The sequence below is a fragment of the Lepisosteus platostomus genome, chromosome 9 (genome assembly GCF_059453375.1).
Source record: "Lepisosteus platostomus isolate fLepPlt1 chromosome 9, fLepPlt1.hap1, whole genome shotgun sequence".
NCBI classification, from domain to species: Eukaryota; Metazoa; Chordata; class Actinopteri; order Semionotiformes; family Lepisosteidae; genus Lepisosteus; species Lepisosteus platostomus.
In genome coordinates, this window is record NC_142619.1 from 41,963,309 (window position 1) to 41,978,386 (window position 15,078).

The following is a 15,078-nucleotide window of genomic DNA, read 5'->3' on the forward strand; positions in this document are numbered from 1 at the left end:
TGCTGACCTCACTTCTTTTGATTTTGAATGACATCTATGTCTTCCTCATTGATAAACACAAAGTGAAAATCTTCTTTGATCTTTAACCTCAATTATCTCAAATCACATGAACTCAAATTTTTACTCAGCTTTACATATATTGAAGTTCAAACCCTTGTTTAAATGATGTTTTTATGTTGTTTGTCATTGGTTGAAGCACAGCAACACCTGCAGGATTCAAATATGCACAGATTATTAATAAGTAAAGTACCATCTTTTCTCTCCAGGTCCTTGGACCTTACAGGGCCTTTGCTTCTTGGAGGGGTTCCAAACCTCCCAGAGGATTTCCCTGTCCGAAACCGGGAGTTTGTGGGCTGCATGAGGAACCTGACCATTGACAGCAAACCCATTGATATGGCCAGTTTCATAGCGAATAATGGCACCACAGCAGGTTAGCTTATTTTTCTAACTACTTATCATAGTTATATTGAATATTCAGGAAGAAAAAAATGATTTCATTTTATTTAAATGATTAAGAAGAAGGGTGTAGGACTTTTAAAAATACATTTTTGGAATGATTTTGATTTCTAGTCTCAACTCAACTAGTCAACAAATTCTAGTTAGTTTGCTTATTGGTATTATGTCTTGTGGGAAGTTTCTGTTGAACAAAAGGGCTAAGAGTGTTGCCCATAACAGTGATATGTGCTATAGCTAGAAGGCACCCCCTGTCTCTTCTTCGTCGTCCTCTTTGTAAAAATGATATTGTGGTATTGCTGGATAGATGTTTTCCCCCAGGCTTCTTGGGTTTTACAAGAGAAATTAAATACACAGGGATTTGGCAAAACACAATAAAATGTAGCAAAACATCTGATAAAGGTGAGGTCAACGACAAGGTTTTATACACCCGAGAGTTTATTGTTGCATATTTGAATTAAATTACAGCCACACATTTTTAGAAGTATAATTGCTGACAAGGTCTTTGAAACCCATTATTTTTTCATGAAATGTAGGTTGTACAGCTAAGAAGAATTTCTGCAGTCCAAATCTATGCCAGAACGGAGGGACCTGTATAAATAAATGGAATACCTATGGCTGTGAGTGCCCGCTGTATTATGGTGGCAAAAACTGTGAACAAGGTGAGTCTCCATCAAATAACAACTAAAGGGTCCTGCTTCGCTTCCTCTGAGGTTATATATTTAATCTGGCAAGGAGTTCAGCTGGTATTGTGCTGATCCCTTGTGTATAGCAGAAAACCAGGCCAGTAGTTTGCTCTGCACTAAAGGGAAACACGATGAGTTTCTGCAGAGCACCTGTCAGAAGTGGTTTGATGGGACTGGAACACAAGTGTCATGCTCTTTTTGTTAATTTACTGCTGACAGTTCGACTTTTGATTCTTGCAGGCATATTGTAAGATAGCAGGTGTGGGCAGATAATATAACAGAGCTCCCTTTAAAGGAAACCTCTCAGAGGCCGGCAGTTAAAACTATCCACTATTAAGAGCAGAAATGTAAACATAAGGGATTCTTTTCGTGTAGTGAAATTAAATAATTAAATAAATGTTTTGTGGGAGAAAGAAGTATCAGGAGGGAGAGGGTCAAGGAAGTCATTGTGTGATAAACCTTTTTTTTTTAAGGTAATAAAAAGCAAAATATTAAAAGTCAGCCGACAGTGTCCTAGAATGAGCTGGAGACTACTGTTTTTTGTGTATCCTCTTAGAAGAATGGGAATTTGTGAACACTACACAGATCTTAGCTTATCAAAGTAAATGCTATAAGCATATTGTCAGACCAGTGAACACACAATTATTTGTCATATTGGAAAAGACACTACAGTGGAATAACAATTCCCGTAACTGTTTTAGTAATTCAAACTTTTGTGGGCTACAGGTTTTTGTATATAAATCATGTCTAAATGCTGGATGTTTTTAACTTCTATGTTAAATTGCTTGAATAGACTTTAGAATTAAGTAATTTTTCAGGTGTGTTTCCTTTCTACGTTATTTGTAGAATAATGGAGTAATAGATTGCAGCTCATGAAGGGCCATTGAAGAGCTATAAACCAGAAGTGATATTTTGAACCCGGCACTGTCATGTCTTTTTACATAATCACTAATATCTGCTAGGATACTATCTTTTCATCAAACAGCTTTGGAAATATGAGGGAACTGCAGGGCTCCTGCCCTCATGTTTTCAGTTTTAGTGATGTATACTGCTGAATACATGTTAAAGAGTTATGTCCTGTGTTAACACACGTAATTGTCTTTGTGCTGCATTGCAAGCCTTTGAGTGAATCTTAGAAGGGTAACAGGTGTTTCAGTTTCATGGTTCATTTACTCTGCATTGCATTGGAGAGAAAGATGTCTGCTAGGATTGTTTTTGTGTTTGTTGAAAGTGGTTTTTGACTCCTTCCTGTTAATAACTAATGATGTATTGTCATTTGAAAAACGACTCATCAGAAATGCTTAGCAGCACTATAGTCGGAGTTGTGTTTGGAGCTTTTGCAGTTTGACGTGAAAAGGCTTGATTTTTTTTCCTTTCCTCATTATTAATTTATCATGTAATTAACTTCCATACATTATTTATCTAGTAACAATACAATTATGTGTAGATTTGTGATTGGCTCTTGTCAATATTGTTGTTGACTAGAACAATACTGTATTGTTTGGGTATGAATCAAGGACAATTATATTTAATTTTTTTGTATTGTTTAGCATTCTGGTTCATCCATTAAAAAAAAAACCTGAACACTCCTCATGTGTGTTGGTTGTCACACAATTGAGATTTAAAGAAGATGTGGTTACATAGTGCTGTACTTTAAAGTGATTGTAAATACCTGTATGTCTAGAAACAAGAGTTGTGGGAACTTTACATTTTTAGAAAATTATCCTATATGTAGTAGTGTTTTGGACTTATTTTGTGGAAAACTTCACAAACTATGTACTATAAATGACAGCTCTTTGATGTAATTATAGTATCATTTTGCTGCCTTAAAACCATATTGGTAAATGTGAGATACTTTATAGAGTAATTTAGTCTTTAACACATTCTTGAATGGTGAGCATAAATGCCTAAATATTTTGTGTGCAGTGGTTAAGCATTAGCAACAGTGAAAATTATGCTTTACAAATGGCAAAAACCACAAGAGAAGCTTCAAAAATATTCTGACTTTCTACATAAAAAAATATAATCCAGGTTGTCTTAATCCTGTGTTAATCAGGACTTTACTTTCACAGGACTTTATTTTCACATGGGATGCCAATGTATTTTCAAAGTATCTCCTAAACCTTCCTTCAATAAAAGGAAAGACATATCTACAGATTTAGAAATTCTAAATAGTCCATTGAAGGGCACGAGAATGTAATGAGTTTAAATGTTCAGTCCATATCGGTGTTTTATGAATAAGGGTTAGGGAAGGTGGGCTTTATTATGCACTCTGCCCTCAGAAGGGGCTGAGGTAGGAAGCAGGACTGAAATTTTACAGGTTGTCAGTTTGTGGTTCTGGTTTAATAACTTTATGTTTTGCAATCCCTTACCTTCAGATCTCTCACATCATTTATTTGTTTCTATGGTGACTGAAAAATGAATACATTGAACATTTTTAATGAAAGGTTTTTGAAGTTATTGCCTTTTTTTTTGTAATCAGGGGTGTAAACTAAAACTAAAGCTCAGAAAGGGTTACTGTAATGGTTAAATGCTTTTATTGCCCTTTCAGTTCATGTTTGTTTAGTATATGTTAAAATATATTTACAGGAATCTACTATGCAGAGATAATAAGAATAAAGAAAATCAAATGTCTTCATTGAAGTTTAAATTAATCCAATATGAAACCTGACTTACTGTAGCACTCATTAAAGTACGGATGAAATATCAAACAAGATCTGATACAAAAAACATATCAAATGCTATGTTACAGAAATCTTACTTGTCCTGGTTGTTCTTGAAGACAATTGTTTGACTTTTAAAAGAAATACGAGAGTATCTTTTTCCAGTCTCATAGATGACTGTTGTGAATGGAATGTTTCCTTTCTAAAGTGATAAATTAAAGAACATATATGCACGTCTCTCTTATTTTCCTGTCTGTATATGCTTGTATTAGATCACACCTCAATTATAATTTTTCTCAAATGCAGAGTGCATGATTTCTGATTTCATCACTAATGTCACTGAAAATAACTAGATTTACTTCTATTAGCACATTACCATTAATGTGCAGTGTCTTCTGACCCTTGTAAAATTTCATTGGGAGCAAACTTAGACAGGAGAATACAAAAGCTTATAGGACACTTTCATGAAAGCAAGATTCTGACATCCAGAATCCGGTGCATTGATACTTTTGGTCCTAGAATTATTTTGAAGGTGGTTCACTAAATACATGTGTTGCATTTGACCTTATACAAAGGTTTCACATAATTACCACTATTAAAACAGTTTAGAAAATGTTGATTAATCATTGTACCTACTGTATACTGCTTGAATTAGTAAGGTAAATCTCCTTGTTTAGGGACTTTTAAATGTATTAATATTAAAGACAAGCATTTTTTTTCCCGACCTTCGTTAATGTCAAAATATTAATTACTGTTTATTTAAATTATTGTATTCGATCAATTGAAAGATGTATTATGGTCCAAATATTTTACATTTTATGGCTGCAGGCAGCCATATAAAACAATTAGGTTTCATCCTACCCATTCAGAAAACGTAAAAACATCTTTCTACAGTTGGCCATTAACATCAACAATTGTGAGTTCTATTATTTATTTTATTATGTACTGTGTTATTTATGCTATGATGTTTGTTAAAGCCATTTGTATGTGCTATGCTAGATACCTTAAAGGATTGATGATGGCACCTTGTTTCCATGTATTTTAGATAAGAGACAGACTAAGTCTATCAGAAAAGGCTTCACTAATTGAACTTTACAATTGTCATATTTCTATTGCATCCTGTTTGTTTTGACAGTGTGAGACTACTCACCTTAATACAATTTCAAAGATGCCAATGTGGTAAGATAGAGGTCTAGCAAATAATACCAAAATGTATGATACTGTTAATGATACTAAAATGTATAGTGTTTACACTTAGCCTTCTTGTAAAATCACTTCGATAGAAACAACTGTGTTTAAAATAAAACATTTTGTATAGTTCAAAATTACAACTGCTGCTATAAACTGCTGGAAAGGAAGGCCCAATGCACTATGAACTGACATGCCCACATTCCATGTTGTTTCCAGCAATGCCTTCTCCTCAGTACTTTGAAGGCCACAGTATGGTGTCGTGGAGTGAGCCAGACATCACCATTGCAATTCCCTGGTACATAGGATTGATGTTCAGAACCCGGCAGAGCAGTGGGATGTTAATGCAGACAAATGCTGGACTGTCTTCCAAGATCAACATACTAGTGAGTGATATATTCCTAGAACAAATGATCTGTTCATCTGGGATAACATTCTTTACATGTTTTCAGAGCTATGTACATCAAATATACATAGTAACAATCTAGAGGTAGATAGAAATTTAAATAACATACCATCCTTCAACGGTGACATGGGTATAAAAAATTCAGGGCCCTGCTTGTGGGTGGTCTTTTCATATTTGTAGCCAGCAGCCATATCACTCTGCAACTCACAACTGACAACCCACTGAAGCTAAGCAGGAGTGAGCCTAGTCAGTACCTGGATGGGAGACCTCCTGGGAAAAACTAAGGTTGCTGCAGATTTCCCATTGGCCCTCACCAATCATGGCCTCCTAATAATCCCCATCTATGAATTGGCTTCATTGCTCTGCTCTCCTCCCCACACATCCCCGATGTGTGGTGAACATTCTGGCGCACAATGGCTGCCATCGAATCATCCAGGTGGATGCTACACATTGGTGGTGGAGGGGAGTCCCCATTACCTGTAAAGCACTTTGAGTGGAGTGTGCAGAAAAAGCACTATATAAGTGTAAGTAATTAATAATAATAATAATATTTAGTATGTTTCTTCAAATGTATGTACATGGTTTGTTTTGTTGTGTGTTACGAAGCTGGTGTGATAAATGGAAAAATTATTTGTAACTGCAATGTTTTCTTTTCAGGTAAGTAACAAGCACGTGCAGTTTGAAGTGTACCACGGGGTCAGTCTGGTCGCCATTTTGAAGTTCACAGAGGCCAGAGTGAATGATGGAGAGTGGCACCATTTGCTGATTGAGATAAAAAGCACTAAAGATGGCAAAGATACCAAATACATGGCAGTAGTTTCTCTTGACTACGGAATGTTTCAGGTAAACATACAGGTTCCAAAATTACAGAATTTTGTTTTCCTTTATTGATACTCCCTTAGTTGAGCTGGATAAAAAAGCATGTAACAGGCATGTAAGGATTCTCAGTGCATATAAAATGAAAAAGTGGAGATATCAGGGAAGGCTGACCTTCTTGAAGAGACAGAATCAGTTAGGTGTTTTCAGGCAAACAAGAGGACTGAATGCAAACCTAAGCAATTGTTGTTTCCTTTGTCTGATGATGGGTAAAAAAACAATACGGCATGGGGATTTAATGACATTAAGGCCAATTAAACTGAAGTGGCGATCAGTGCTTTTGTCAAAAGGAGTTACACACAAATAGTAATATGCATATCTAATATCTTTAGATATCCTTAGCCTTATGTCCAAAAAGACACTGTGGCTAATTGCACCATTACTTCTTGTCACAACTAATGTATTTTGTTCATTTACAAAAAGGGTTATCTCCCTTTAATAACTAAAATAAACCATAACTTCTTCAAAAATATTAAAATATTTAAAAATTAATCAGCCAAGCCAGGTAGGAATAAAGTTGAGAAAAGTCAAACTTTTTTTATGAGTGCAAACATAATTAGTCTTCATTTTACAAAGTTGTAGAGATATTTTATTGCTAATGAAATCTAATGTATTTGTTATGGCTTTCATTGTGTTTATAGGTTTCAGTTTGGAAAGATTTTCTCTTTAAGGTGTTGAATAACTTTTAGTTCTAGTTTTACATGCTATTTAAAATATTACAAAAATGGTGAACACTTTTACTTTCTTTTTCCCCTTAGCATTAATGTCATAGTTGATCAAAAATGGTATATCCCTTTTCATTTGCATTTATTATGTATTCCTATTACTGGTATTTTTCACATGTCTGTGTATTTTATTTTCAGTTTGAATGGATTTATAAATACCTATGATTTATGTGGATTTCCAAGGATGGTCAGGGTCTATGTCTATGGAGAGATTTATGAGATCTGAAAGTCTTTACATTTGTAAATGTGTATATTATAAGAAGAAGGATGTGTAAGGTTGCCTGTAGAAAGTGTTACACTTTATTAATTCCAGCTTGTCTGCTGGTTTAATAAATATTGCCTTCTGTGTGGTCTGCAGTGTATCGCTGTGTAAAACAAATTGTGTAATTTTGGAAAAAACTTGACACCAAGCAGAAACAAGACAGGTTTATCATTCTTTTAGTAAATTATACAGTTTCTCTGAATGTTATCATTTACTAAGCCTGAATGTGGTTCACAAGTGGAACAGAGAACTGCTTTTGAAAATCCTGTTGTTTGCGTGGTGAGGTGAAAGGAAAAGGTGGAATTTCACATTGAATTCACATTTGATTATGCTTCTTTCCAACAGAAAAGTGTGGAAATTGGGAATGAGGTACCGGGACTGAAAGTGAAAAGCCTGTTTGTAGGGGGACTTTTGGGGAAAGACGGGTCAGTTGAGCAAGGATTTCTTGGCTGTATGCAGGTGAGTGCTATGCTGGTTCTTCACCTAATGTTCATTACTGTTGCAGTTCATATTTATCCAAGAGAGGCTTTCCTCTTTAATGGGCCCATTCTGAAATGCCTTACAGGGTGTGAGAATGGGAGAAACCTCTACCAGTATAGCCAATGTGAACATGAACCAGGGCCTAAAGATTCGTGTGGAAGATGGCTGCGATATTGAAGATCCATGTGACTCCAACATCTGCCCTGAACACAGCACCTGCAGCGATGAATGGAATGCCTATTCCTGTATTTGCGATCCAGGTATTCTTAACAAAATCTGCTCCACAGACAACAGTATTGCATATTTTTTTACCAGAATGCTAAAAAATCTATATAATTTTAAGATAGTTTTGCCTTCAATACATCAAACTCAGAATATTTGTTTTTACAAGATTTTTTATATAAAAATTCAATACAGTAACAAAAGATGCGTTTAGCTATTTTGTCAGGAAACATTATTGACATACAGTAATCGATTTCTCTTTCTCTTCCACCTATGTCAAGGCTACTTTGGCAAACATTGTGTGGATGCATGTCAGCTTAACCCATGTGAGCATGTCTCTACCTGTGTCCACAAGCCGAGTTCCTCCTATGGATATATCTGCGAGTGTGGGGACAGTTACAAGGGACAGTACTGTGAAAAAAAGTATGATTCCCCTTATTCTAAAGTCTGTTCAACACTCTCCTTTTCTCTCTCATTCTTTCTGAAATTATTATTTTGCAAGGCATTTGGTATTAATACAAAACTTTCAAAATATACACAGTACAAAAACATTTGTTAATGTATTATTCCATAAATTGTTCATCTTCCACAGGTAAATGGTTTATGGTGCCACTATAATGAGTCTGTCATTAATTAACTCAAATGCCTTGCATCTTGATAATTTGCTGCAGATGTGTTCCCGTTTGCTATGGTAGCTTTTATTGCATGAAAGATTCCAGAGCTGGATTTAATTTGAAATGGAATTTTATTATTTTGGCCAAGCTGAGGAAATGGTTGGTTTTATTGGATAGTTCTACCATTTTGTTTTAGGCCAATTTAATATTCCTTGTTTCAGTACTGTATAGCATTGGGTGTAGGCATTTATATCCAGATTCAATATATATTTGAATGTATGTTTCTGTCAAAAGAAGAAGATTTGTGTATTATCTGTTTATCTGAGGCAAATGCAAGTTCCGTTGCATAACTATGACTATTTGCTGTATCTTTCTGTTTACAGTGGTGACTTGTCAGACTTTCTGACAGTTTTGATTAGAATTTGTGCAATTGTAACTAAAAAGAGGCAATGTGAATCTGAGCCAATTTAATATTCTATCTTTCAGTTCTGTACAGAATGACAAAAATATTTTTCTTTTCTCAGGATTGATCAACCTTGTCCCCGAGGCTGGTGGGGAAACTCCAACTGTGGGCCTTGCAATTGTGACATTAATAAAGGATTTGATCCCGACTGTAACAAAACTACTGGAGAGTGCAGGTGCAAGGTAAGGATTAGCCTTATTTTGACACTGCTGCTGATGCTTGCAGTGTTTGGTATGTCTGCCCAGGGGTGCACCATCAGGCTTTCAGAAGTTATGTGATATAATTATCACAGTCTTTTGCTTTAACTTCAATGTGGTATTTGGACTCATGTCCAAAAAAGGCACAAAAATGTGTATGTTCACTATTTTTTTTTCACAGAAAGTGGCAAATATGCAGTTTTAGGAATGTTATTTGTCAGCGAGGCATTCTCTAATAAAATAAGCCCAATTTAAGTCAATGGAAGAAGCCTATATATTTATGATTTAAATTAAATTTAAACCGAGTATCAAAGACAGGAAAGACTATTACATAAGTGAAACTGGCTGACTGCTTCCCATCCTTTAAAAAAACGTACAGTTACAAAAAATCTATGATAGGAGATTATTATCAGAAAAGCATGTTTGGAAGTCCTTAGGACTTTAAAGCTTAGAAATATAAAAAACATCCAAATTTTCACAAATGCTTTGCTTCTGCATAGAAGTATTTTGCAAACCAACACACACTTCAGACTTTTTTTTCTTCAGGTTAGTTTTAATATAAATGAAAGATCTGCTGTGCTTTTGACGTGTTTGAACTTGGTTGATATCTGCAGGATAATTACTACAGACCAGAGGGCAGTGACACCTGCTATCCTTGCGACTGTTTCTCCCTGGGATCTAAAACACGGACCTGTCACACCCAGACAGGCCTGTGCACATGCAAGTCTGGAGTTATTGGCCGGCAGTGCAATCGCTGTGACAACCCCTTTGCTGAGGTCACATCTGAGGGATGCCAAGGTATGTCAATTCTAAGTGGTCTTGTTCAGACAATGGTCCTGATACAGTTTAAAGACAAGAGAGCAGTAGGGGGAACAGAAGCTTTTTGTGTTTCCCTGAACACACTGTTTTTCTTTGGTGAACAACTGGTGTTATATTTCAAGTTTCTTAGGGCTTCAAAAACTCTTGGGCTATTTAAATAGGGTTAACAGCTATTATGTTTTTCTGACATATTGTTGTATGTAGTTAACCTTGTGACCAGGCAAGAAGTTCTGCATTAAAAAAGTACATAGATCTCAGGATCTCAGATAAATCTTGGATATTTGAGACTCATTGATAAACAGCATAGCAGAGACAACAGGGAAACCAACTTCATTTATTGAAAGCTTTCCACATAAAATATTTGGGTTTCATTAATTAGAAAATAAATGCTTTAATGTTATATGGAAAATTATTTGTAATAGCTTAAGAGAACTAATTCTAATATTTTGTCCTGTGTCCTTTGACTATTAGCTTGTTTTTCTTTTCCTTGTTTTATTTAGCAAAATTGAATGACCAGATGTAGTGTTTGTTGGCCTGCTGTTTAGGAACATGCAGTAAAGAATTCAGCATTCCTTAGCTTGCCAGAAACATTTAAAATGCGAGACTAAAGACTGTGTACTACAATGAATGTGACCATGTTTTTCTATTACAGTGATTTATGAAGGTTGTCCCAAGTCATTTGAAGCAGGTATCTGGTGGCCTAAAACAAAGTTTGGAAGGCCAGCTGCGATGAACTGTCCCAAAGGATCTATTGGTGAGCACAAAATAATTTTTCAGCTGCTAACATTTTACCAAGTAACAGATGTACAGATGTAAGTACTGTATACTTTATCGTCACACAACCCTGAATCTTGTAACATGATTCAATTGGTACAAATTGTATTATGTTTAAAGTACATTTTTCTCAATATAAAATTTTAATCTAAGGCACTGACATATTGGGTCAATTTCATTTCATAATAAATACTTCCTTTGGATAATTTTAAAATAAAATATAGAATAACTCATATGGAAGTGGACTGCAGTTGTATTGTGTTTTCCAGCAATGTCTCATCGTATGTACATGGTGTGCAGAGCCTAAAAGAAGCTTATAACTGTAACAGATTCATAACATTATCATCAGGAAAACAGTAAAATCTTAAATCCTGCTTTGCACCAAGTTGCAGATGCCATCTTGTGGAATTTCGTGCCATACCTTTCTTAGAGCCTGACTATCATGTTCCTGATCATGTTCTCATCTCCAGATCAATCTTCGTGAGGTGTTTTGACACATGGTCTCAAAGATTGTGGCCCAGATTGTTTGGCAGTAACGCCTTGCTAGGTTAGAAAACTGGCTGTGACATCCCAACTGTGTGCTAACTTAGTTCACCCTCCAACACTGAGATTGTTCTCTTGAAAAGCAGAACATATTGGTTCTTTTTTGTGTTTTTCTCTAGGCTTGACATTCAACAAGTGAAATCGCATTACTTCTCCACAGCCAACTCACTAATGCAGTATGGATTGCTTAAATGCATCAAATCAGTTCTGAATGACCAATTAATCAAAAAGACACCAAAACTATTAATCAACTTTCAAAATACAACATTCCACACAATATACATGATTTCCATGTCAAGTTTCATTTGATGTATAGAATATAAACCCTGAAGCTGTTTTAAAAGTATGCATACAATGCAAATGAGTATCTTTAAAAAGAACCTCAGGGTTTCCCGCATGAAAAAGCTTGGGCCAGGTGGTAACCTCCCACAGATGACATAAGTGACACATTAACATTAGCCCTCTCCTTCCCTCCTCACCCCCCCCCCCCCCCCCCCACCTACTGTAGATACTGTACTAGCTTGCAATCTCACTAGCTATCTTATTTTTGTAATTTAACAATATTTTCCTGAAGAAGACATTATTTGAGCGCAAAAGTTAGTTTGGTAATATAGGATTCATCAAAGTCTTAGGTCATTATCAAAAATGAATGTTAATTATAATTTTTTTAGACATCTGAAATCATTCATCAATCTATCTTATCTTTCTTTAACTGCCGTTAGCAATATATCCAATGCAGAAAGAAATAGGAAAATTCTTCAATGAAAAAATGCAAAATAAAAAACATTCTTTAAACATGATTTTTCTTGCCTTTAGTTTTGCAGATTCACTGGTTCTTTTATATTCTAGTTTTCCAGCTGTTGCCTGCAAAGTTTCCTGGCAAATCCAACAGGTTTCTCTTGCATGAGAGTTGAACACAAATATATTTTTTTATCAATTTTAGCTTTGAGAAGCTACACCCTCAATTAGCTAGATATACTGGCTAAAAGTTAAAAGAATGCACAGAGCAAAAAATGTTTAGAAAACTGAGTTTCACAAAGTTGAGTAGTTCTTTAGTACTGGAATCCAAGACCAGAACAAGGTCTGCTCACCTGGTGCTTCTTCCCTCTATTAATTCCCCATCTCTCTCCTGTAACCTTTTACATTCTTTTCTGTGTTAAATATTTATTCTTCATCATGTTTAACCAGAGTAGAAGATTCTTTTTGATCCTCCCAGCCCTTCTAGAGTAAACAGCTCAGTTTCTACCCATTGTTCTTTTAGTTTTATGAACTTTTAAATTGTAAAAATATTATCAAATGTATCCTGATAATTAAAATACAAATGCATGTTTTATGAACTTTATTTCTTACATATAAACCAGTTATAAGACAGAAAAGTTCATTTCTTTCATTTCATTTCAAACTATACAGCCTGATACAGCTAAGGGTTAATATTGCTTAAAGGTGCTCCCAATCTGGATTTAGAAATCTGGAAGTCACTTACTCCCAATATCTCCACTCTGTGGCACCAAACAGTGGTGTACTATCAAGGAGCCGCGTAACAAAACTGAAGGTGCAAAATTCATTTCTTATAGTCTTGTAAGTGGATAAAATGTAGTAATACATTTTTAGAAATTTACAGAAATAAATTATAATACATATTAAATATATCTGCCTAGTTTATGTATATAAACTAGTCTGCCATGTATGTGTGAGATTTTCAGACAAAGGTATGAGACATTGTGATTTGGGCTCAATGCATAATCCTGCAGTGTATTGCTATGAAACAGTATTACAGTATGGATTGTTGAATACATTGTTAGTTTTCATGCATTTGTTTGGCCAGGTGGCCTGCCTGGCCTGTGTAAAACTGCAGGAAACCCTGAACCTCAGAAATTATAAACAACATGCATTATCTTAATGTGAAAATACTATTTCAAAGTATGCAGAAAGCCAGTGTATCCCTTCAGTTTTTCTTTACAGATATAAAGAAAACATATTTGCTCTTTATGGTTCTTTTCTCTCCTAACATTAATTTTCTGACTTTCTTCTTCATACCATTATGAGATATTTACATACATTTGTCTCTTCCATGCTGAAAAAAAGAGAGAGACAACACACCGTTTCGGCTGTGAAGCCTTCTTAAGGTGTGACCTTCAGGCGTGACCTGAAGAAGGCTTCACAGTCAAAACGTTGTGTTTTCTCTCTTTTCTTTTCAGCATGGAATAAACCTATTACTTGTTCCTTTGCAGACTACGCATGCTGACGCAGCTACCCACCTATATTTGTCTCTTTTCTACACAAGAATCAAACCCATGTAACTGGCAGCAGCAACATTGGCTCCCAGTAATCAATTTAATGTCATTAGTTTGCCCCTGACAAAGAGACAGTGCTTTTAGAATCCAAATGTGTTGTTGACAGATGTTTCGGCTACGGAGAAAGAAGAACGTATTTGAAGTCAATTTGTAATAGACAGAAACTAAATTGTTTTCTGTTGGGGCCATCTGCCAACATGGCTTCAAGTTCAATTATTAATGCTTTGTTTTAAAAGCCATTATCACTGCAGTTGCATGGTAATGAAAATGGTTACTGAAGTATGATACAGACAGATCCCAGCATTGTAGGGCAGACCTGGCACGACCTCTAGAAAAACCTACGACTATGTTATAAACCAGTACACAATGTAACCAAATAGCTCTTTGTGTATGAATACACATTTTGAGAGATGGGCAGGGCATCAGTATCTTGTTTCAGATTGTCTAATGCTGGCATAAATACAAAGCAAGGTACTACAGACATGAGTTTGTGGACCTAGTTTCTTTTACAGGCTGCAATATTTGGTTTTGTCCTACAGATGTACCATGAAGCCCACATTCTGTACTTGATTATTCCGAGCTGTTCCTGCATAGTGTTAGTTCACTTTCAAGCAGCTGCATGTCTTCACTTGGCAGTGATCAACCCTTTAGTACATTGGTTCCCCTCTCTGGTCAGAGGGTTTTACTGAGAACTGCTCAAGCTCCAGCTTGATTTCTTAATCAAAGGCAAATTGATTTCTATTTTATTTTTTATAAATGTGCTTTTAGCTCTTTGAAGTTTGAATAGGATTCATAATTGTTATCAACCCTGTACCGATTTCTCAGGCAGTTTTGGAACTGCCTTTCAGAAAAAGATCATTGTGGGAATGTATGATAGATTTTAATTCCCATTTTTGTCTGTTCATCATACATTGATCACATCATAAGAGCTTTAATGGTTAAGGAAGTTGAGGAGAGGTTTCTAAAAAGTCTGAATAAATAAGTTGTTGGACCCAATATGGCTAAAGTCATGTATTTTTTAAACTCACGAATGAGTATAGGAACAAGGTGACCATATAAACAAGAGACAGATTAATTAAATTGACCTGTTATCACTGGAGATTTAGAACTCAGCTGGAATAAATCCCTGCTGACACAGTGGTCTGCCAGAACCAGGACCACTTTAGGGCACCCAGGCCACGTTTTTACCCTTCACAGCAAGTTTTAATAAAGATCAATGGGTTCTTTATAACCCTTCTCATCTTTTTCCAAACCTTAGGCACTGCAATCCGCCATTGCAATGAGGAAAAAGGCTGGCTTCCCCCAGAACTCTTCAATTGTACTACCATCACATTCTCAAAGCTCAAAACCTTGGTAGGTGTTTTCTACAGTTGAAGATATTTGTCAGATTGTGTTTTTTCATTGCCCTGCTGC

The 15,078-nt window shown here is 35.6% G+C and overlaps 1 protein-coding gene across 5 annotated transcripts in view; it reads left to right on the plus strand.

Moving 5' to 3' along the window:
* Positions 1 to 15,078, plus strand: part of celsr1a (cadherin EGF LAG seven-pass G-type receptor 1a) — a 102,485-nt gene that overhangs the window by 68,157 nt on the left and 19,250 nt on the right. For all 5 annotated transcript variants that reach the window (XM_088645056.1, XM_088645053.1, XM_088645055.1 and 2 more), the window contains 11 exons: positions 267 to 430; positions 990 to 1,115; positions 5,210 to 5,376; positions 6,054 to 6,239; positions 7,605 to 7,718; positions 7,825 to 7,999; positions 8,243 to 8,384; positions 9,100 to 9,220; positions 9,850 to 10,033; positions 10,707 to 10,808; positions 14,924 to 15,018. In XM_088645056.1, coding sequence (XP_088501182.1) covers positions 267 to 430; positions 990 to 1,115; positions 5,210 to 5,376; positions 6,054 to 6,239; positions 7,605 to 7,718; positions 7,825 to 7,999; positions 8,243 to 8,384; positions 9,100 to 9,220; positions 9,850 to 10,033; positions 10,707 to 10,808; positions 14,924 to 15,018 — 1,576 coding nt within the window. The remainder of the gene's footprint in view (positions 1 to 266; positions 431 to 989; positions 1,116 to 5,209; positions 5,377 to 6,053; positions 6,240 to 7,604; positions 7,719 to 7,824; positions 8,000 to 8,242; positions 8,385 to 9,099; positions 9,221 to 9,849; positions 10,034 to 10,706; positions 10,809 to 14,923; positions 15,019 to 15,078) is intronic.